This window comes from Mytilus edulis, chromosome 2 (genome assembly GCF_963676685.1).
Source record: "Mytilus edulis chromosome 2, xbMytEdul2.2, whole genome shotgun sequence".
Taxonomy (NCBI): domain Eukaryota; kingdom Metazoa; phylum Mollusca; class Bivalvia; order Mytilida; family Mytilidae; genus Mytilus; species Mytilus edulis.
The window spans coordinates 106,007,450-106,031,545 of NC_092345.1; the positions used below are offsets into that span (position 1 = coordinate 106,007,450).

General features: G+C 30.0%; 2 protein-coding genes across 3 annotated transcripts in view; one reads left to right on the top strand and one right to left on the bottom strand.

The window, feature by feature from the left end:
- LOC139513834 (proteasome activator complex subunit 3-like) overlaps positions 1-18,553 on the top strand; it is a 21,199-nt gene extending 2,646 nt beyond the window's left edge. The window contains exons 2-10 of the mRNA XM_071302677.1: positions 3,012-3,044; positions 4,008-4,070; positions 4,410-4,502; positions 8,147-8,207; positions 9,639-9,751; positions 11,434-11,502; positions 12,977-13,099; positions 13,914-14,000; positions 14,632-18,553. Coding sequence (XP_071158778.1) covers positions 3,012-3,044; positions 4,008-4,070; positions 4,410-4,502; positions 8,147-8,207; positions 9,639-9,751; positions 11,434-11,502; positions 12,977-13,099; positions 13,914-14,000; positions 14,632-14,715 — 726 coding nt within the window. The 3' untranslated portion in view covers positions 14,716-18,553. The remainder of the gene's footprint in view (positions 1-3,011; positions 3,045-4,007; positions 4,071-4,409; positions 4,503-8,146; positions 8,208-9,638; positions 9,752-11,433; positions 11,503-12,976; positions 13,100-13,913; positions 14,001-14,631) is intronic.
- Positions 17,691-24,096, bottom strand: part of LOC139513833 (leucine-rich repeat flightless-interacting protein 2-like) — a 31,867-nt gene continuing 25,461 nt past the window's right edge. For both annotated transcript variants that reach the window (XM_071302676.1, XM_071302675.1), the window contains one exon: positions 17,691-22,233. In XM_071302676.1, coding sequence (XP_071158777.1) covers positions 22,126-22,233 — 108 coding nt within the window. In that variant the 3' untranslated portion in view covers positions 17,691-22,125. The remainder of the gene's footprint in view (positions 22,234-24,096) is intronic.

Below are 24,096 nucleotides of genomic sequence, written 5' to 3' on the forward strand. Positions count from 1 at the left end.
TTATTCTCGGACTCATTTTCGTAAATTTTTCTACGGCCGCCATTGCACATTTTTGTGTAAATTACGGATCGGAACCGGACCAGATATGTCAAAAATCCGCATTTTCACGATAATGACAACAGACGGACGGTAGACAGAAAAAATATACCAATAGAGAAAACTACGCATTAATAGACTATTTGTTAGATAACTTTGTTAAAAATACGTATCATTTTGATGTAAAGATAAGAAATAACAGGGACTAATTCATTCAGTGCCATGAAACAATGAATTTCATAAACATGATAAAAAAAAAAGTATTTAAATTGATATTTTTTTGCTACTTTTGCTACTAGTACTTTATCTTTACTTAATATAATATAAAAAAAATAGTTAATTTTGTGTACTAGATATTTAGTTTTGTATATATATACAGGTTGCGCTATAATGAACCATTCATTCATTTGACTTATTGTTGGGTAACTGAAAGCACATATTTATTTTTATTTGGCACAAGAGGAAAAAAATAATTCTGTATAAACTATAAATGTATAAAGAAAACATAAACTGAAACAACTGTTTTTGTTGTTATAGTTTAATTGTATTCTCAGTTATGAATTGAACAATATAAACTAAAACATATAGAGGAAATAAAGCATCAACGCGACGCGACAAATGACATTAAAAAAAAATACTGTTATTTTTTTTTACGCAAAATGTGATGCTATCCAAAATTTCTGGGGAGAACACTGTAGTCCTTTGATGTCGATAGCTATAAAATGCAATCAGCTGATTATTGATTTTCTGTCAAAATCATAATGAGTTCAAGGTGAATTCCGAGTATTGTTTGATCAGGTAAAGTTTGAGAAACCTGAAAAAAAGTAAATAAACAAGATGGTTGAAAATAAATCGTTATATGTATGTCTTTTGCCAAGTTCTTTCGCCAATGACGAATTTCAATCGCCACAATTATTATTTTTTCGCAAATTGCAAAAATGGCGACCGCCATCAGAAACCCTTAATTTATGATACTGATTTTTGAATATCGCTTACAGTACATACATGTACGTGTATCTGTCATGCTTGTGGTGCACTGATAATTCAAAACATCATTTAACCACTTGTTTAAAGATCTATATTTGGCAGAGTTTTATCACTATCAGATACATGTATCAATCCTTATACATGTCAGTGCTCTAGCTAGAAATCAAAAGGGGCAGGGTGCCATTGGAGGGCAGGGCACTTTTTATGATAAGAAAAGGCACTGCTCATTTTTTAGTCTATGTTTCTGTGTGTATCACAAGTTAACGAATCTCTTTTCTTTTTTTTACTGTACATGTTGTTTTTTTTTTTTAAATAAAGATGCTTTTCAACTATAGTCTTTATTTCATTGTTTGTGTACGTAGTTATGAATGATATAGTACATCTTCATCAACATATTATGTTTTTACAGTTTAACTTAACTCTACCCATTGTGAAAGAATATGTGTTTTTTATTCTATATAGGAATTATAGCCTTTAGTGCATCATATGATTTGAACTTGAGAGCATTACTAATTTAACAATGTTTAGAACATGGATTGCTGAAAGTATAATTATCAAGTAGAAATTGCAATATATATTTTTTAACCCTTTCGCCGATGAGTCCCGGTTTACCGGGATTCACGCTTCAGACAGCTGACGATGAGTCCCGTTTTACCGGGATCGGAATACCTCTTTTATGTTTCCCGCTTAAAACAGTGCAAACATGAGTTATCTTTCTTTGATGGATACCTGTATGAAAGTGTAAACATGGCGCTTCCGTTTGTTGAAAACCGTGTCAAAATCAGAGGAAATTTACGGAATTTACGAGAATTTGAAATGAGGGAACATTTTTTTTGAAAGAATATGGAAGAATTGAAGCCAAACTAGTATACTTTTTTGACATAAAATGTCATTTTAAGTACAAAACACTTGGAATGGACATCGTTCAGTGTGAGGAATTTGTACAGCCTCATAAAAATTTTCAAAATTTTGCCGTTTTGGGTTAAAAAATTACGATTTGGGGTCAAAGAGCAGAATTTTGAGAATTTCACCTAGAAAATGCAGAAAATTTGAAAATTTTAATATTTTAAGAAGAAAAAATTATTAAAACATGAATAAAACTGTGAACATGGTGTTAGTGAATGAAATAAATACACAAATAACTACAAACAAGTTTTTATTGACATTTATTATGAAGATCTCCCACTTGAGTAATAGTAGCCAGGGAAGCCATCGTCTCAGAGTAGCTTCTGTCTGGGCAGCAATCGGTGAAAGGGTTAATATGTTCAAAGACAGTTAATATCTTTAAGGTAACATTATTATGTTATTATATATTCAATTGGTAATTTATTCCTTTTTTTGATACTAGATAATATTTTAAGAGCACAAATTTGTAATAAGCTAAAACAGGGGAAGTAACTCCAAAATCAATTTCCACCACGTTTGGGTTAATTAAAAACTGTGCTTGTCGCTAACAAGTTGAGATGGAAGGCATTTCTGTAAAGGCATAGTTTTATTTTGATGACTTAAATTCAATTCTAAAGTCATGAAAGTCTTCACTTATATACGCACTTCTTTTGTGACTTGGAGATCGAAAATGCCGACCCAAGCTAAACACACTCGCTGACACATTCATCAAAAGTATGACAAAAAGATACATTGTCCTAATTAAATTACCTAGTTATTAACACCTTTGAAGTCTTTGTCATTGTAATTGAGTGTAATGACATGATTAACCTGGGGGCAATCACACAGGTGTCATATATGTAATTAACTTGGAGATCAGAAATCAATGAAACAAAATTTTACCAAAACGGCACAAGATAATTTTGGAAAAAGACGTCAGGGCAGAAGGGCGCGGATGAAGGCACCCAGGGCGCGGCGCCGGGCACCCAGGGCGTGGCGCCCTTCTATTTTGGGCTAGCTAGACCACTGCATGTTTAAAGGCTATTTACCATATGTCAGATGCGAGTCTGTCAATATATAATGTTTGAATTTTAATTTTGTAGGTTGAAGATTTTAAGGAGAAATTTAAAACAGATGTGAGTACAGAAGGAATGAAGGATCCAAAAGCAAAACATGAACAATACTAGTTTATAGTATAATCTATTGTCTAGTAATTCATATTATGAAAATAAGAAAATCTGGTATGCTTGCCAATGAGACCAAATGATGTAGAATATAGCATATAAAGCATTTATAGATATGATCAGGTATACTGCCGTCAATAATGAGCAAAACCCACACCACATAGCAAGCTTTAAAAGCCCCTGAAATGGCAAATGTAAAATAATGCAAACAAGAAAGCTAAGATCCTAGATTATGTACAAAACAATGAATGAAAAACAAATATGATATACAGTAATAAACGATAAAATGCTGAATTAAAGGCAATTGACCTTCACTGAATTGCAGGCTTCTGACTTGGGATTGGCACATACAGCATGTTGTGAGTTTAAACATGTTTATAGGTATAGGCACCCAACTATCCCCTAACCTGGGACTGGGGTTGAATATCACAAGTTGCACAACATACATGTAAGATTAAATTACATAAATCTGTTGAATTCATCAGATCGATACACAGCAAAAAACAACTAACAAAATCACAACTTGAGCTTCATAACTTGTCAAAATCCTTGCTGGACATCTAATAAAGAGGCTATTTTGCTAAAAGACTCAAAAGTATAGATCTGAGAGTTCTCAGTTTCTTAAAGCTAGTTCAAAGCCTGGGTTTTTCCAACACTGGTAGACAATTCTATTATTAGAACTGAACCAACTGAACCCATGAAAAAATATATGAAAATTAATCTAAGTTATTAAGCTGTTCTAACTTTACAAGAACTATTGTATTTATGAGTTAGCAAAACAATTGTATATAAATACATGTATGTTGACTTACATTAATAACTTAATATGTTATAGGGAGATCATCTTGTACTAGCAAAACAATTGTATATAAATACATGTATGTTGACTTACATTAATAACTTAATATGTTATAGGGAGATCATCTTGTACATCATGTCTTCCCAAGTAAAATATTAGAACTTGAAGATATATATCAGGTAAGAAATTAATATAAGAACTTTTTAATTATATTCATAGTTTAAATCGGATGCTGGCATTAGAATCAGGGTAGATATTAGTCTTTAACTCAGTTTGACAGCTTCAGACATTCTTATGTTTGACCTTTTTCAACTGGACAATAGGGACTATATTTACAGATAATATTTTTGATTTTGGACCTTTCTGGCATAAGCTGATCTCAACCATATATAACATGTTTGTTAAATACAGCACAATTGTCAAATAGTTGATATGTATATCAACTGTGTAACTGTCTTACAATTTATACCAATCAGCTTATTCCATGTTATTGTGTAATATTTTATTTCTGTTTTCAGTCATTACATGTGAAAGATGCTGCTACTTACCACACAGATTTAAATATTCCTGTTCCTGATCCAGTTCTGTTCTACAATAATGATACATCAGAGGTATGGGTTAATAATAACATAACTAGATGTCCATACAATGTATATACACACTAACACAGACTGATACAAGCTGCCATTTCTTGTTTGTTAAATATCCAATGTTTCATGCTTTTTCAGTAGACAGATACATTTCAAGGGGGAGTAAAAGAATGTAAGGGTAAAAAAATGTACATTACCATTTCTGAATAAGAAAGTAATTTTGGGTTGGTGAATAAATTTGGCCTTGCCATAGGTCACAAACAGACCCTCCAGTATTTGCAGGGGTTCTTTTACATCTCATATAGATATAGAAAGATGTGGTATCAGTCCCAATAAGACAACTCTCCATCCAAGTAACAATTTATAAAAGTAAACCATTATAGGTCAAGGTACTGCCTTCAACACAGAGCATTGGCTCACGCCAAACAGCAAGCTATAATGGGCCCCAAAAATTACTAGTGTAAAACCATTTAAACAGGAATTAGAATGTTTCACTGTCACAGGGCATAATTTCTTAGTCAGCCAATGAAAATTATTTAGACAAACAACACAATTTAAAAAGAAATACACTTTCAATTATATTTCCTATATAAATAGAACTCTATAAATATTAGCCTTTATGATTAAAGTAAAAGACAAGATATCAATTTATAATTTTGCTTATCAATATATATGAACAATTACCAGTATGCATGAAATAAACCATTTATTGTATTGCTAGTCTAACAAAATGACATAAGAACCAAGTTTATCTACCAATGATATATTTTCACACCATAAGATACAGTACGCCCAGAGAGTTTGTAATCGCGAACTTTTATCACCGATTTCCGAGTGTAGCGGTGTGACACCGCGAATCACGGATTCTACTCCCAATTTCCTCCAAAGATTCTCTCCCAACACCGCGTGGCTGTTAATTGGTTTATTGCCCATCGGATGAACTGAAAATTAATGACGCGTGACAACATAATCGGATTAGCCAGATTTATTACCTTTGTACATTTAATCGATCTTGATTGCACCTGTGTGCTTTAAAATACGTTATTTAAATGTCCATTCATTGTCAGATAAAAGTATGACATTTTTATTTAAAATAAGATAATTCATATGCCCATGTCATTGTCATATGAAATAAAACGTAAAAACGTATAAAAATACGAATAAAATACTTATTTAGTATTTTCATTATAGTCCGATCAGTTCATAATTTTTGTTTTTTCAACAAAGTTTCATCAAAGATGATTTTACCACAATTAGAACCTTTTATGGCCTACACAGTGAGCAATATCCGGTTCATTAATAGTTCAATATTATATAATTTATATCAACTGGCTTAAAACAAAATGATGTTTTTACGGTAATTTGTCCAATCTAAATCAAACCCTAGAGTTAATTTATCGGACCAACAAGTGAACTCTGTTACTTTCAATTTATTTTGAAATGTAAAATATTATGTTCCACTACCTCGGTAGATTACCGACTTGAAATATTTGAATTTAAAAAAGAAACTGTAAAGTGACAAATAGTTTTGTATGCAATGTGGCAGCCCTATATTCATAAATACTGAGATAATTCCCCGCCCAGACACAACACAATAATCACAACCTTATTTAATTATATGAAGAAATAAAATCACGTGTTTTTTATCTGTTACGATCTGTTATTGATCTTTTATTAATAAAAATAAAATTGGATTGGCGCAATCCGTATTTTACTGCTCGTTAAAAGTCCTCGGCGAAATATAAAAAGAAGTATTTCAACAATTTATACTATAGAATATTAAAATGAAATTATATCGTACAAGAAAGAAATATGTAAAAAAAAAATGTGGATCGGATTTTTACGATCGACACATTTTCACAGAGGATCTCTACCAACGCCCATCAGGAACTGAACGACATGCATCCTGTTTTCATCTACCATTAATGTATAGTGTTGACTATGGAAGTATAAATAATGTCCAGGTTTATGTCCTCTGTTGACTGAGAAACGTATAAATAAAAGGCTGATGTTCGTTTATTCAGAAAAGGAATAAAATTTAGAATCCGGTTAATCAATTGCAAAAGGACCTTCTAGAGCCTCAATCTTAACGCACACAAATGTCAATCATTAAAAAGCAAGTTTAAACCTTCCATGAATTTTCCCACGGTTATCCAGAAAGGTCACCTGAGTTTACTGTTACATGATACTATTTCCCGCCAAATAAAAATCTCGTGGACAAAATTAATGTCACTATTTTTAGCAATCAATATTGTGAGCGAGGTCAAGTTCAAGTTCAACCACGCACTGTTGATCACTGAGATGCGTGTCGTCTTCCCACGGCAATTAATTGTTTTAAAAATATTTAAAGATCGCTGTTCTAAATACAACACAAAAGTTTACATTCATTGTGCGTAAATGAATATTATGCAACGACGAGTTGATGCAGCTATAGATGTATTCCTGTTGTAGCCGAAATGTATTATATATATCCTAAAGTAATGCTAATCGTGAAGAGAAAATGCCGTAGACTTATTAAGCATAACGAATGGTGAATAGTATTTTCTTTTTTACTTGCATATACAAGTTTTAAGACACGTAATTTTCTTTAAACTCACTGCTCACATTTTATACCTTCAGCGTTAGTTTCCGTTTATTTTCACGCAAGTATGTCTCTTTTCGTAAGTTATATCAATTACCGATAAATAAAAAACGAGGTCATAATCAAGTATAGATTTTTTTTTTATAAAACTTAATACAATTGAAAGCATTAACAACAACGTTTTGGATTTTAAAACTTTTATTTTGTAATCGTAAAATGGAAATGGCGTAGAATTATTAGCATAACATATAGTGAATAATATTTTCTTTTTTACTTGTAGTATAAAAATTTTGAGACGTGTAATTTTTCTTTAAACTGCCCTCATTTATTCAGCGTTAGTCTCCGTTTATTGTTGCACAATTATATCTCTTTTAGTAAATTAAATATTTATTTACTGATAAAAAAACGGAAGTCAAAATCAAATATAGTTGTTTAAAAACTTGATTAAAATGTACAGTGTAATTGAAAGAATTAACAACAACGTTTTGTTTTTTATTTTAATCTTTCATTTGTTTCAAGCAATCAGATATAACCTGATAATCAATAGACAGGAAATACAATTGTTTAATTACATTAGAAATCTCACATACCTTGACTGTCACGTGCCGGCATAGATCAGACGGATTAGGGCAATTAATTACCTGGTGTCACACCGCGTCACACCAGACTGGGAGAGATGTCGCTAATACAATAAACAAAAGGTAGCGGATTTACGCGGAAGTCGGAGGGAATACTCCCAAATTTCTCCGAGAATTTTGGGAGGGATGTCGGAGTTTCCTGGTGTTACACCAGCAAAAATATCGGAGTATGGAGTTTGGGATTACAAACTCCTTGGGCGTACTGTAAGACAATATCATAGAAAAAAGTATGTTAATAGCTATAAAGATGATAATGTATATATAGAAATGTTATACAATATATAAAAAAGTGAAATCATTGATTATTGATAATGATATCCTACTAGTAATTTCCTTTCTATGCAGTTGTTTTATGAGAAAACTGTTTAGGATAAAATCCCATTTATCATGTAATAATTCAGTAGAATATTTATTTTATCGTATATTCCGTTGTTTTTTTTTCTCAGCCTGAACGTAAAAGAAAGAAGTTAGAACACAATAATGATGATAAAGTAGAAGATATAGCAGGTAATATAACAAAAACTAATTGTAACTAATTATTCAAAACATATTTTATATATTTTCAGTGATGTCCCTGTCTGAATTATTATTATCTGAAATGATGAATTGTTATAAAGCACCACTTTCAACAGATTCAGTTTGAATTTGAACTGTTTTACTTTTTTTTTATCTTTCAATATTAATGCCCCTTAAGAGGAAAATTTCTAAGTTATTGATTTCTGCTTTAAAAGTCAAAAAAGCCTCAACAAATCATTTGAAATTTGGAAATGCTGTAAAAGACCACTAGCTCAAAACCCAAGACTTAAATCCATAGATAGTCTTCAAATTAGCTACTGACCTTTGGTAAACGGACAGAAAGTCACAGGACAAAAAGTCACAGGACATAAAGTCACAAATTTGGTAGGACAAAAAGTCACAGGACAAAAAGTCACAAATAATCTGTTGACAATTATTTGAATATATAAGAAAAAAATCTTGAAATACTTACTTTTTAATACATATATTCATATTAAAGTGTAGGAAATGTGTCATTATACTTGAAAAATTAAGATTTATTTAATTTTAATCATGCAAAGGGTATATTTCTTGGCACAATGAAGCCATTTAAGTGCAAAGCCACGTTGACATTTTGTTTTTTTAACAATAATTTGATCATCTTTGATATTTTTTGGATAAATTTTGTTTACAATGTTGGTTTATATACAATAGTTAAAAAAAAATACAAAAATATTTTTGTAGAAATAAGTGTGTTTTATTCAAAGAAAATATTCAGAAAAAATGAATTGTGACTTTTTGTCCCGTGACTTTTTGTCCGTGACTTTTTGTCCTGTGACTTTCTGTCCTACATTCTGACCTTTAACCCTCAGAAAACCAAGACCATGACAATTTCACAGAAACTTCACAAACCTGATCATCCAAAATTTAACATGGACAACGTAACTGTAACTGAGGTATCAACCCATAAACACATTGGATTACATATTTCAAACGATGGCACTTGGCATAAACATTGATGTAATAACTGAAAAGGCATACAAACAACTGCATGTTCTATGAAAATTTAAATTCATTCTTGACAGTCGAACACTTCAAACAATATACCTAACATATATAAGACCATTATTAGAATATGCTGATGTTACCTGGGACAGCAACACACATCTTTTTGTACTGTGGACACATTCTTGTTGTTATTTATTTTAACAAAACTAGATAGCATATTCCACTGTGAAGATGATAAACATAAGAAAGCACATCAAGTTGTAAATTGTACACTTTCACAGTTTATTCATGAATAAAAAAAATATATATGTGACGTCAAAAGAAACCTTTACTATTAATGCTTTCATTTCTCCAAATACCATCAAACTTTGGGTTGTTTTAGGACCATTGATGTGTTCACTTAAACTTGTGATTAAAATAATTGAATTGTTTTAGGTACAAAAGTTCAGATTTTACCTAATGGACCAGTACCTTGTAATAAGAGATTAGCAGGGTTAGCAGATCAAATAAAGCCTTATATACAAGAACTCATTGACCATGCTAATATTGTAAGTACTAGATGTAATAAGAGATTAGCAGGGTTAGCAGATCAAATAAAGCCTTATATACAAGAACTCATTGACCATGCTAATATTGTAAGTACTAGATGTAATAAGAGATTAGCAAGGTTAGCAGATCAAATAAAGCCTTATATACAAGAACTCATTGACCATGCTAATATTGTAAGTACTAGATGTAATAAGAGATTAGCAGGGTTAGCAGATCAAATAAAGCCTTATATACAAGAACTCATTGACCATGCTAATATTGTAAGTACTAGATGTAATAAGAGATTAGCAGGGTTAGCAGATCAAATAAAGCCTTATATACAAGAACTCATTGACCATGCTAATATTGTAAGTACTAGATGTAATAAGAGATTAGCAGGGTTAGCAGATCAAATAAAGCCTTATATACAAGAACTCATTGACCATGCTAATATTGTAAGTACTAGATGTAATAAGAGATTAGCAGGGTTAGCAGATCAAATAAAGCCTTATATACAAGAACTCATTGACCATGCTAATATTGTAAGTACTAGATGTAATAAGAGATTAGCAGGGTTAGCAGATCAAATAAAGCCTTATATACAAGAACTCATTGACCATGCTAATATTGTAAGTACTAGATGTAATAAGAGATTAGCAGGGTTAGCAGATCAAATAAAGCCTTATATACAAGAACTCATTGACCATGCTAATATTGTAAGTACTAGATGTAATAAGAGATTAGCAGGGTTAGCAGATCAAATAAAGCCTTATATACAAGAACTCATTGACCATGCTAATATTGTAAGTACTAGATGTAATAAGAGATTAGCAGGGTTAGCAGATCAAATAAAGCCTTATATACAAGAACTCATTGACCATGCTAATATTGTAAGTACTAGATGCAGTCTTCTCATATCTATGGGGTGATAGCTATTTTCTTCCAGGGGAAGTAACTTTATCTTATTATTTTTATGCCCCACCTACGATAGTAGAGGGGCATTATGTTTTCTGGTCTGTGCGTCTGTCCGTTCGTTCGTCCGTCTGTCCCGCTTCAGGTTAAAGTTTTTGGTCAAGGTAGTTTTTGATGAAGTTGAAGTCCAATCAACTTCAAACTTAGTATAAATGTTCCCAATGATATGATCTTTTTAATTTTAATGCCAAATTAGAGGGTTTACCCCAATTTCACGGTCCACTGAACATAGAAAATGATAGTGCAAGTGGGGCATTTGTGTACTGGGGGCACATTCTTGTTTAATTTTAAATGTTTCCAGAAATTAATTTTTGAAACACTGATGAATTTAAAAAATTGATTGATTTGTTTTTAAGGTGGTACCCAACACCTGCACTAAAATTAATTTGGCTCGTTTAATTTTCATAAATTATTGACAAAGTATTTACAAAAATATAAAAATTTCAAAAAATTTGAACCAACCAATTTATCAGAAAAAGAACACTGGTTATATAGCAGTTTGACAAACACTAATTTTGATCATTGAGAAGCATAACATTCCCTTAACAACACATTGTAATTAAAACGTTTAGCTGATTTTACAGAGTTATCTCCCTGCAGTGTTAGGTACCACCTTAAGTCATTTGAAAAAGCATATATGTAATTGTCATTACCAAACAAATATTTAAAAGATCAGCAATTTAAAATTTAAAAATGAGTTGCTTGCAATTGTTTACATTATTTATTTTAGTTGAAGATGTGGATAACTCTCTTGATACCTAAGATAGAAGATGGTAACAATTTTGGTGTATCAGTGCAGGTATGTTACTTGTTGTCAGTCAAAAAAACTATAATTATTGTTGAGATTCTTTTCTGAGGCATCAGCCTTTCCAACCAAGATATACCTATATAAGCCATTAGATTTATCACAATTTAGATATAGTTCCTAATAACCCCAAAAAATCTTCAGAACTCCCAATTTAAGGTAGCACAATACAAAGATTTTATACCTCAAATTCCCCAGTTTTAAAATGCTGTAAATTTATTTATAATGCTTGAAAATTTATAAAAGTGGTATCTATGGATAGCTAACAGATTACTCTTTCAAATTAATGCAATGTTGATATTATACAACAATTATGTAAATTTGATTTTTCGTGGATCCCCCCAGAGGGTTGATTGTATTATATGTTGTTCCTAGAGCCATTATTTACATTACATTGCATTGTCTCAGGTTTTGGATAGAATTTTACACCTAATCAAACATTATCTACTTTTATGTGGTAAGGATGTTTACACCAATTACAAATTTATGAGAGAATAGATTATAGGATAGCTATAATTTGAGACACCTTTTTGTAGCTCCTGCTGTGTTGATTAAGATAAGTTTAAAATTTCTTGTGTAGTTATAGAGATGAAAGAGCTAAATTCATTCAAGTGAACTGACCAAGATTTTGCCATTAATTTCATAATAATTGATTACATAATGATTGCATAACAAAAATATTGCATTCATTTAAAAGATTGATCTTTTTATCTATCTTTATGTACCTCTTTTATTAATTTACATGCAGTTTTAAGAAAGTAACAGCATTTTAAAGGTTGGAGATAGGAAATAAAAAAATCTTTGTATTGTGCTACCTTAAGCCATAAATATTTAAATTGATGCGTTTGCCCAATTATATTGCTCTTTACTAGTATGATGGTATATTTTAAGACAGGAAATGCATTGTGTTTTTACACTCAACACCATACTTAAAATTTCTCTTTTCATCCATATCAAAACCAAAGACAAATGTTTTAGAAAAAAGGTAGTAAAAGATCTGTGTACCTTCTTTCAAAAATGGAAATTATTTTACATTCAGACTTGGAAAAAGATGTAACACATCTCTCAATCTTTGATGATGGGGGAAAAAACGTAATAGAATGTTGTGAAAATGAAAATAAATATGGAACACTAGGACTTATTTTTATTCAAAAAAAATACAAGCAATATTTAAGTGAGTTGGAAAATAGTATACAGCATAACCTATGTACAGCCCTCCCCCTTTAAAAGTTGATTCTTGTGGACCAACTCTTTTTATTTATTGGTCGAGGATTCTATTCATGTGTAAATTTAGTAATCCACTGACATTTACATGCATTAAACTCCTTATATCTCCTAAAAATTATATTTTTTCTAAAGAAGTGTAATATATTTCTTAATCAACAGTTTATTAATAATCCAGATGTCATTTCTGGATAAATAGTATTGTCTGTCTGTCTCATTTATTTGTGCATTGATTGTATTTTAGGAAGACACTCTTGGTGAAGCTAGACAAGTAGAAAGTGAAGCAGCATCTTATTTAGACCAAATCTCTAGATATTATATAACTAGAGCTAAATTAGTATCTAAAGTAGCAAAGTACCCTCATCTTGTAAGTATTACCATGACCTCTATTCAAAAACTTCAAAAACTTATTTCATAATAATATTTTGGACTTAGATTTAGAAAATGGTAGTGAGATGCTCTGGAAGAGATATTAAGATGAGTCCTTCCATAACTTATTAATCAATATTAAAAAGGGTTACAAAAGGAAGCTTTATAACAGAAATAAAGTCATGCAACTTTTATAATGAATTTAGATGTAAAGGGTATAATTGTTAAACCAAAAAAAAAGCATGTGACATGATGGAATATGATTGATTGGATTTTATATAGAAAGATTTTAAGACAACATGTTGACATCTTGATGTTTTGCTTAATGTGTCATTAGGTTGTTGACGTAAACACTTTTTGGGGGTTATTCATGTTCGAAATTATCATTAAGAGATATAGGAAGGTGTGGTATGAGTGCCCATGAGAAAACTCTCCATTCAAGTAACAATTTATAAAAAGTAAACCCTTATAGGTCAAGGTACAGCCTTCAACACAGAGCCTTGGCTCACACCAACCAGCAAGCTAGAAAGGGCAGTCTTCACGCTGAGTGGCAGCCCAGGCAGCCCAGGGTAAAATTGCTCTCGGGCCTGTAAAAATCATATCTACAGGCCAACAGAATCTAACTAAAAATTTTCAAAAATTGAGCTCCGACCTGTAGATTTAAAAGTTCGTCTGGAAGACTGAAAGGGTCCCAAAAAATTACTAGTATAGAACATTTTGAACTTGAATCTTTTTAATTAATGCGATAATTGAAAAATGTGATAAACATATTGATTTAGTGGTTAATTTTCTACTTGTTTGTTTGTATTTAGGATGATTACAGACAATCAGTGAGAGAGCTTGATGAGAAGGAATTTATCAGCATACGTCTCATTTCCTGTGAATTACGTAACCATTACGTAAGTAATACTCCAGTAAAAGTGTTTTCCAGCTCATGTGGTCCATAAGCAATTCATATCACTATTTTGTGTTTGTTTGAATTCAAAACTATTATAGCAATGTTCAAAGTACTATTGAATTGTTTCTGGTTAAGAATTTTTTATAAAGGGAAATAACTTGTATTTAGGTGTGAACCATGCTTTTATAAATCATGTTGCACTAGATTGAGCTCTTATGCTAACTCTTAATTTTCTTTTTTTTTATCACTGGGAACACCGTCATTTCTACTTGAGAGTTGTATACATTGGCTTAATTCGAAAAATGGAAACTGTCTGTACTTTGAAAATGAAGAATTGGAATAGAACTTTAATCATCCAATGTGTCAGTTGTGTCACATATATATACCATGAGCTAACTAGCCAACAGTAAAATGCTGTAAATTAAGAAATTATTGAATGATGTCATTTCTTGCTATTATTGAAGAATGGATGAAGATGCAATATTCAATGGTTTAATTATTACAATTTCAGGAAAATCTATAGAATGTTAGTTCTTATTACTGAGATACTCATCCAGTCACATTATTCCTATTAATATAAACATTGTGATAATTTCTGAATTTACAATAATTGACCATATTTATCTTTGTAGGCAAGTCTGCATGATATTATATTGAAGAATATGGAAAAGATCAAGAAACCTAAAAATGATAACGCCCATCAAAACTTGTACTAAATATTTATTGATTTAGATTGGTGCAGGACATTTCTCTACAGTTCAATTGTTGTTGTTTATTTTACTAAAATATGTTATTTAAAAACATCCACACAGAATTTCAAAAAGAAAAAAAAGCTCAAATAAAGTGCTATGGAAGTGAAGTCTAAAGTAAAACATTTATATTCAATGATTTTAAGTTTAAAAACAGATTCAGAAATGAACATGTATATTAAAAAGAAAAACTAGTTTGAATTGAAACTATTTACTTTTCAGTAACTTTAACAAACAAAAACGGAAATGACATTTATTTTTTATGAGTGGAAAACTTGGAAAAAAGAAAAATTACTTGCATTGAATATGTTACCCATGAGTAATTTAAGAAACCAGTATGAAAATTAATGTTTTTCGTTATAACTTGTAATATCTTCAAATCTAATATCAATATTAAAGATCATCTTGCAGTTGCCAACTTTATTTCAGTTTCAAATACATAGACATTGTGATAAAGACATGAATTTATAGTTCCAAATTACTAAAAAATATCATTAGGGATTTGAAGTGTTTCAAGAAAGCATATCAAAATTATTATGGATGTCAGTAAATAGTCTTAATTTTGTTCTTTTATTTTAACATTTGGGAGCAAGTTTGAGAATGTTGAAAACGATTGTTACTCTAATTGCAAGGATGCATTTAATTTGTGACATTTTCATATCAACTCAGCATTAGGTGTATATGTGTAACATAGTATACAAAAACATGTATCATTATTACATTGGTAATTGCCATGGTATAAACACATAAATGTGATAGTTTCTACTCATATAATTTTGACAAATACACAAAATTTTAAAACCAAAACATGTTTTAATAAATTTGTTCAGAATTCTTTTAAAAAATTGCAGGAAAAAAATGATAAAATTTAATTCACTCAATCATTGAACATTTTCGTAAATTTCATGGTCTGTTTAAAATAGAAGTATCTAGTACATGTGTTTCTATAAATTCATTGTTGAATCATTTAAAAACTAAGGAAGAAGTTAGTTGGTATTATTCAGGGCATTCTTGTACATTAAAAAATATCTTAAAGATGAATATGTTTTAATATAATAATACAAAAATTAAAAGTAATAACTCGAACATATTCTAAATAATTTAATAGAGAATTACAGTTTTGAATTAAACTAAGAAAATAGACAAATTTAATGATACTGTAGAGGTGTAATTTACTAATTCCTGTTCCGATATTCAATTCTAGTCAAATATTTGCAAGTGCTTTTAAAATGAATATGTTTAGATAAAGATTGTTCAGGTGGAGTTTCAGTAAATCCATAGTTTAGTTACCTGTTATAAAAACTTAAAACACTTACATGATTTAAGATGTTAACAAACCGGTAATAACCATTTTGGTATGATTGCATTTATCTTCTGAGTACAATAGATAAAGAGTAATGTGAGAAAGTGTAAAAACTAAACCTCCCCAAAACCTAGGTATGAAATCATTGTTTGAAAGTTCATTTCATTAAATCCTCCAAAGTGCTATTAATATCTTGTATGTTTCAAGATTTTCTAGGTTTTCATGATGTTTTGAATATTTCATTATAAAAATAAGTCTTGCTGTAAAATGTTGTTTAAATACTTAACAGTTTTAGTTTTCCAAATTAATTCATAAAACTATAGATGTTACATTCTGTAATCGTGATATCTCTTCAATCTCTTCAACCGTTTCTAAATTATCTGCAACATGCAGTTTTTCAATGAGGAAATAATCTGTTTATATCTTTGTGACACACCATATTTTAAAGTTTTTAGTGCTATGACAGAAATTTTTATCTGTGTTATGTACATTTTCAGTTCATTGCTTGATATTATCATTTTCATCTACCAGGCTGTCATCTTGTTTATAGTTCATTATGTTATACCAATAAAGTTGTTGCAAAAAAATGGAGTTGATGTCAGATCCCTAGAAATAAAACTGATTTCCTTATCTACATTTAAAGATTGTGAATGAATTAAACAGAGACAAAAGAAATATCTGCCATGAACTCCTTATTCCATTAGAAATAAAGACATCAGTATAAAGATAGCCACTGTTCCAGTTCATGACTGACCAAGCACATAAACATTAGAGAGGTTTAACTTACTTTTTATGCTCCCGCTTCATAGTGAAGGGGGATTTTAAAAAGTGTTTCCCTCGTCTGTCTGTCGCATACATCCCCTTTAAGTTTGCTACAACCAAATGTTATAAAACTAACTTTTTATACACTGCTTTTTACCAAAAGAACACGGTTCAAGTTTGAAATTGGGTGAAGTCACTTTTTTCATTCATGAGTTATGCCCCTTTATAAACTTGAAACTTGCTGTATTTTTAGTTTCCGTTTTCTAACTTCAGTTTGACTCATAAAATGGTTTTTATTAAATGTTGAAGGCTGTACAGTGATAATTGATAAAATGATTGCAGGTAGCAAGGTCAACTGAGCATTGAAACTAAATCTGTACTTCAACCACATATATACAAAAGTAGAATTATCTTCCGATCTTGTTTGATTTGTACTTTAATTATCAATTTACAGTTAAAGGCTCCTGGTCTTTTTCCTCTTCTTGTTATTTCATTGTTATTGTGCTCCAGAATGATCTGATAAGTCAAACCCTTTCTGATAATTATAGTGTGTTCTTATGGTGTGTTTTTCATCGCCTTCCCACATTATGCATGGGCCTGTGTCAAGTCTGGAGCCTGTATTTATGTAGTTGTTTGATGTTACCTGTCATTACTTCTCCAGTAATAATCATGCCATTTGGTTTCACATTTGGTCTTCCTAAGACCTTTCATAGCTTACTTTTCTTTATTGGGCTGTACAAGGGTAACTGGTAGATTTTACATAATTGTCCTTTGGTCTTTTGTGGATTAAAGTATCAATGGCAATCATACACCATCTTCACATTTTAATATTACTATGAAAATACCTGTCATCTGTAGTGATAACCATCAACACAACTTTGATAAATATTTTTATTTTTATCTTATGCATTGCACTTCTGCATTCATAACATATAAATCATTTGTCTATTGAAGCAATGGACATGGAATTCAGGAGGCATACAATCCAGAAACATACAATCCTTTCTTTAATGATTAAGGTGATTATACATGATTAAACACTGGAAACAGATGAACAATCATAGCATAATCATGATTGTAGTGATTAAATGATTCACCACAAGAAAGCGATTGATAACATGGCTAAGTAAAATGAAGCCTATCTTAATAATTAAACAGCATTATAGGCCATAAAAAGCTGATCTATGATCTAACATTGTATCTTTCCATAATAATTATTTATTACTTTAAACTTTCCATTATGTTACCTTTAATAGTGATTAAATATTCATCAATATTTGTTATGAAATAACTGTTAAAAAGTATTTAATTGTTAACTCACAAGTCTTGTCTTAAATGCATTTCACAGAAAAAGAGGAATGTAAAAACGTTTTGTGCCAATGTAACTTAAGAGTGCCAAAAAATTATCAAAAAGGTGTGCATAGGCATACAATATGGAACAAACTCGAAGCATAGCAAGTACAAGCAAATACTATCACTTAAGTTTATACAGTTTATATCAAAAAAGTAATTCTTTTCTTATTGTTGAAGAGCTTAAAAATTGTCACTCAAATCAAACAGGTAGTATCATGAGGAAACAATAATTGTTTCTATGGAATTCAGTACTCATGTCAAGTCATTTATGAAAAGGTCACTCATAAAATAACCAATTTTTTTCTAATTAGTCATTTTTGTAAAGGGTTACTAAAACAGTTACACAGAAATGACAACTTGCAAGAAAATTAAAAAAAAAAAAAGAAAGTAGACCAAATGATGTGAACAACCTGTTTGAATTCGTGAATACTTTAATTGTTTTTTAATCAATACAATGAGATGATAATCATGCCATTCTGTCAACATCTTATACAAGTCTGTTTATTATTTGTTGATGTATTTTAATAACCAGAACACCTCCAAATAACACATTATCGACTCTTCAAAGTATATAATATACATAGCAATGTTTTACTATAGCTTTGGGACCAGCATTTTACCACTTAAATCATTGATAACAAAATATAGATATTCCAACAACCGTTCAATATGACATATAGAAAAGTTGTTTATTTTATTTGATGGTAAGGAAGAATCATATCACACAGTCACACAAACACATAACAATCCTACATAAATACATAGTACAAGATACAACTCTCTTAACAAAACATTTTCTCCTTAAAAGTTATATCATCTGTGCTATCGAAAGTTTTAAGTCATCTTTTAATCAAACTGATCTTATATGTAAAATACAGTTAAAAAAACTTCTGTTCTGTTTTATGGTCAAATCATTTGCATCATCTCAAAATCTTAACAAACCTTCAAATGTTCAATTCTTCAAAACAAACACACACACATTCTCCTCATCTTGCCTCATTTCTCAAAATCATTAAAGATTTTTAAGTAGAAAATAACCATCTACAAATAGTCTTAACTTCTCCAAATAATCCCTTCTAGTAAAACAAACCTATCAAATTCTAACTTGGAAAATAATTATGCTAAATTACATTATGAGACAAAAGTACTAAAAAAATAGTCTTTCCACACATGACATTCATTCTATAAATAGGGAAAGGAAGTCAAGCTCACAAATAGACATGGGGAAACACTTATTATATTTATAGCACCAAATATTAATGTGTAAAAATTATATATCTAATTTAACAATATCTCTATTCTATGCTTTGTTGTTGGTCTTAGTAACTACAAAAGTGGCAGAAGAAAACATAGTTTTTATGTAGGAACTGTTTAAGTTAATTAACTTATCAGCTTTAAGAATGAAAAAAAAATGGATTCACAGAATTATTCCTCGAAATTTTGAAATTACAGTAGTTTTTCATAGAAATATTATTTTTTAAACCTACAATTTCGAATTTCACAAAATTCTTATGACCTTTTAACTTTATAAAGTAATTACAAATCAGCCACTTATATTTCTTTTTATTAAAGCAATTGCATTGATAGATCTTTATAAAAAAAAAAACTCTCCCTGACGGTAATCCCTCAACAAAATGAAGACCCTCTTATTCCTGACCTTCCATTTTTGAAACGCATAAATAACAGGAAACAAAACAAATATGAAATGCACCAATTATTGTCTTGTACTTAACAATAGAAAAACAAATTTGTTCCATAACACAGCAAGAGGCAAACATTATATGAAGAATCTGCTTACATCTGTACATAGGGTTTAAATAAACAATACAAATTTACATCTATGGAATATATGTCTTATAATAATACACCTTATAGTTTAATGCCATTGATAAAGATCAATAAAAACAGAAATGGATCTTCTTAAGTTATTCATTTCCTTGAACTCATTTAGAACTTAAAGTATAAATTTTACTGTTTTATTGCTTATCACAATTATCTCTAATACAAAATTGGCAGATATATTTTTTAATTAAACAGTATATATTACAAGCAAGAAATAAGAGAAAATGTAGATTCCTCATTAAATGTTTAGATTTCCTTCTTTGTGTCTCTGTTTTACGAAGAAGAAGATAGGCATCCTTATTTCTTTTCAAAAACTTAATCATTATAATCATTTGTCTAATCAATATCATTTTGCAGTTATTATAATACATATTTCAAATGATTACTCATCACTATCAAAATCTAATGCTTCAAAAACAAATTTCTTCTTTCTTCTTGTGGCATTGAAAATCTCATTCAAATCTGCCTTACAATGTATAAAAGTCAGTATTGTAGTCAGTTAGTTATTTAAATATTGTGTTTCAGAATTTTCATTTATCTTTAAGTCCTTCAAATCTTTAAATTTCCATTCACTGGCACCAAACTTGTTTGTAATTTAAACATAGCTTTTTCAATTTTAAGTTAATGACAAATACAACCTCTACATTTGTTTTAATGTTATTTTTTGCTCATTTAAACACCTATAAAGTGTTCTTGAATCATTTATCAATGTCTCCAAAACTTATTTATCATTAGAAATTTAGGTATTAAATTTTTTAAATAGAAATAACCCAAATGCCCATATATGACTTGAAACTTCAATAATTTTATCGAGTTAATAAAAACTTTAGTTTCCTAAATTCCTATGGTCATAATGGGTGCAGATATTCATCAATGCTGATTAAAAACAACTATCCCCATAAGAATGCATGAATACCCTTAAAATGAAGTACCATATTTTGTATGAAAAATTAATCAAAAGGTCTTTATTTATAAATTTAGTTAGTTCTCTTTTTTTGCTTAATATGACTAAAGGGAAGGTACTGAAAATGTTTATCAACGATTTAGAAATTAAGTATATTAAACTAATAAGCTATTACATGAAATTTATCTACCCATAAACAATTTCCCTTAGTGATTGAAGACTTTTAATCCCTATGCCTTCATACAACAAGTCTTTGGTCCAGCAGTACCACATTATCACACTAATTACTGAGCATTAACACACTATGATATGTCTAAATAATAAGGCCATTAACACATCAAAAACTCTCTTCTACAAATCTACATCAAATGCTAAACATATTTTCTACACCCCTTATAAAACGTATTTAACGGGTTTACCTTAATTTTTACCAAACAGATTAATAAAACATTATTTGACTAAAATGTTTATGTCTTTCTTTCGAAAATTAAATGTGAAGAAAAATAATTATTCTATATTGTAGAAGTTGAGTTCGATTCTTCCCTTTCTGTAAATGAATTGTTAATCTAAGCTATTAAAAGTTTTGCTGAAAAAATAATTATTTATCTTCCAATGGTAGTATTCCAATAAAGTTATGTGGCAAGTGAAGGCAGTATTGCAAACTTCCATTTAGTAAACTGGTATAATGAAATAGTAGTTTTCTTAACCTTTTTTGATAATGTGCAACTCCTTCAATGAATTAAATTGAAACCCTTTCTATAGAAATTACAATGATATTAAAATAGCTAGGAAAGCAAAGTAAATAGTTAGTTCAGTAAGTAAATAGTGTATATAATTTCTATAAGGATATCTGGAAACATCATAGAATGCTTTATAATATCATGATCTTATAAAAATCATGGCCATATAATTCAAGGCTTTCAATGCCAATATCATCTCATTTGCACCAAAAGTTAGTTTTTTCACAACATGGAAGTCCAATATGTTGATAAGAAGGAACAAAATAAACATGAATTTATAAAATCCATAATGAGACAAAGAATATTATGGATCACAGGAGAATCATTAAAAAGTTTTAAAAATTAAATATACAAGGCTTTAAAAGCATCAGCATCTCTATAAAAACAATGTACTGATCCAAATATAACTTGGACCCATCCTCGTCACTGGCTGTGGCTGACTTTTGGAGGTACAGCGATGATAACAGATGCTGTCATTGATTCACTAACGCACTTCTGGCCGCTACTTTTCTATCTAGTCTGTTTTGTAAATGTCTATTTGAATTTGTTAATTCTTCAACACGATTTTGACATTCTCTCAACTAGAAAAAAGAAAATATTTTAAATGACAATTCATTGCAAATTCAATCATTAAATTACATATTATTTATCAGATACATTTAATGTCCTTTGAAATTCAATTTTCATGATATTCATATTTTCATACAGTGTTCTTCTGTAGAATCGAAGACATGAATGAGTGTCCTTGATTTGGTTGTACCCTTACAGATAGATATGCAATTTTCTATAGAATTACAATTTCTTAGGGCATAACTCCTTTCAAAATAATTATTTGTCACCGATTTTAAAATTAATTAAAACATTGCCTGTATATTAAATTTCATAAAAATCTTCCCAAGAGTTGTACAGGTGAGAAAGTTTACAAGACTGGACAGAAAGATGCATAGATGCCTGGTTATTTTATGTCCCCACAACAAGTAATATTATTAATTCATATAATTTAACTAATTTGATTTGTTCAGGGATAGTTAAATGTTAAACTATATTCGAAAGTAGATAGAAAATGGCGGCTAGCAAAAAGCATACTGCACGTTTATTTTTACAATTTATAAAAACCGATATACTTTGATGTCATGTAATGAATTTATTATTGATTATTTGAAAAATATACATAAGATATGAAAAAAAAAAAAAAATTAATGATATTATACAAATATAGCCTTTGTATGAGGTCGATACATAGAGAATAATACATGGCAAAATCCGTATCATATGTCGTATCATCCCGAGACATCAATATCAGCCCAAGGGCCTTTAGGCCCGAGGGATGATATTGGTCGAGGGTGATACGGCATGTGATACGGATTTTGCCATGTATTATACGCTTTATCATAGATTTCAACAGAAGAGTATTATATTATATGAACTGTTTTCTGATCCATAGCACTGGGTTACCTTCAGTTCTTCTTTTGTCTTGTTTCAAAGGCCTTAAAAGAACTGCTCAATTACTTATCCGAAGCACCTGGGTTACCTTACAATTTGCGTGCTGTTGTTTTAAAAATATTTTGTTTATTATTGTATTAATTTGTGTGTTTTGTATTTTTCTATGTTGCATTTAGTGTGCCAAAAAATATTAAAACTTGACGTTCGTGACGTCACATACCAAACAATGTCATTCAAAAAATTTACCTATTTTGAGGAAAATTTTTCTTAAGCAGAAAAAAAAACCAAAACTGACTTTATGTAAAAAAAAAAAAAAAAAAAAAGTAGGGGTGTGATAAAGGGTAGGGGTGTGATAAAGGGTATGCGATAAAGGGTAGGGGTGTGATAAAGGGTATGCGATAAAGGGTGCGCATCAAAGTTGCGCGATATAGATTAAACAGCAGGCTATTTATCACATATGCAAAACTACTGTATTTACTACTAAACATATGATAAAAGGATATATTGACCTGAAAGAAGTATATCGACTGAGGACGAAGTCCGAGGTCGATATACTTCTTTGGGTCGATATATCCTGTATTGACCTCATACAAAGGCTATATTTGTTATATTATTAATTTCTGACTATGTTTGTATCAAAATCGTCATTTAGGTTTGTTGGAACTTTATAGATATTACATTGTCTCCTTGACAATAACAACATATTAGTTGTTATTTCATTTACTTTTTTTTGACATCTTATGTTTTTGAAGATTTTTTTTTCGTCAAATAATCGATCACAGATATCATTTGTTTCAAAATGTTAAACAATATTCTGAAATTCATTACATGACGTCAAAAAGTATATCGGTTTTTAGATATTCTAAAAATAACCGTGCAATATGCTTTTTGCTATCCGCCGTTTTCTCTCTACCTTCAAAAAAATATAGTTTAACATGTGACTATCCCTAAACGAATCAAATTTGTTAAAATATATGAATTAATAATATAACTTCTTTTTT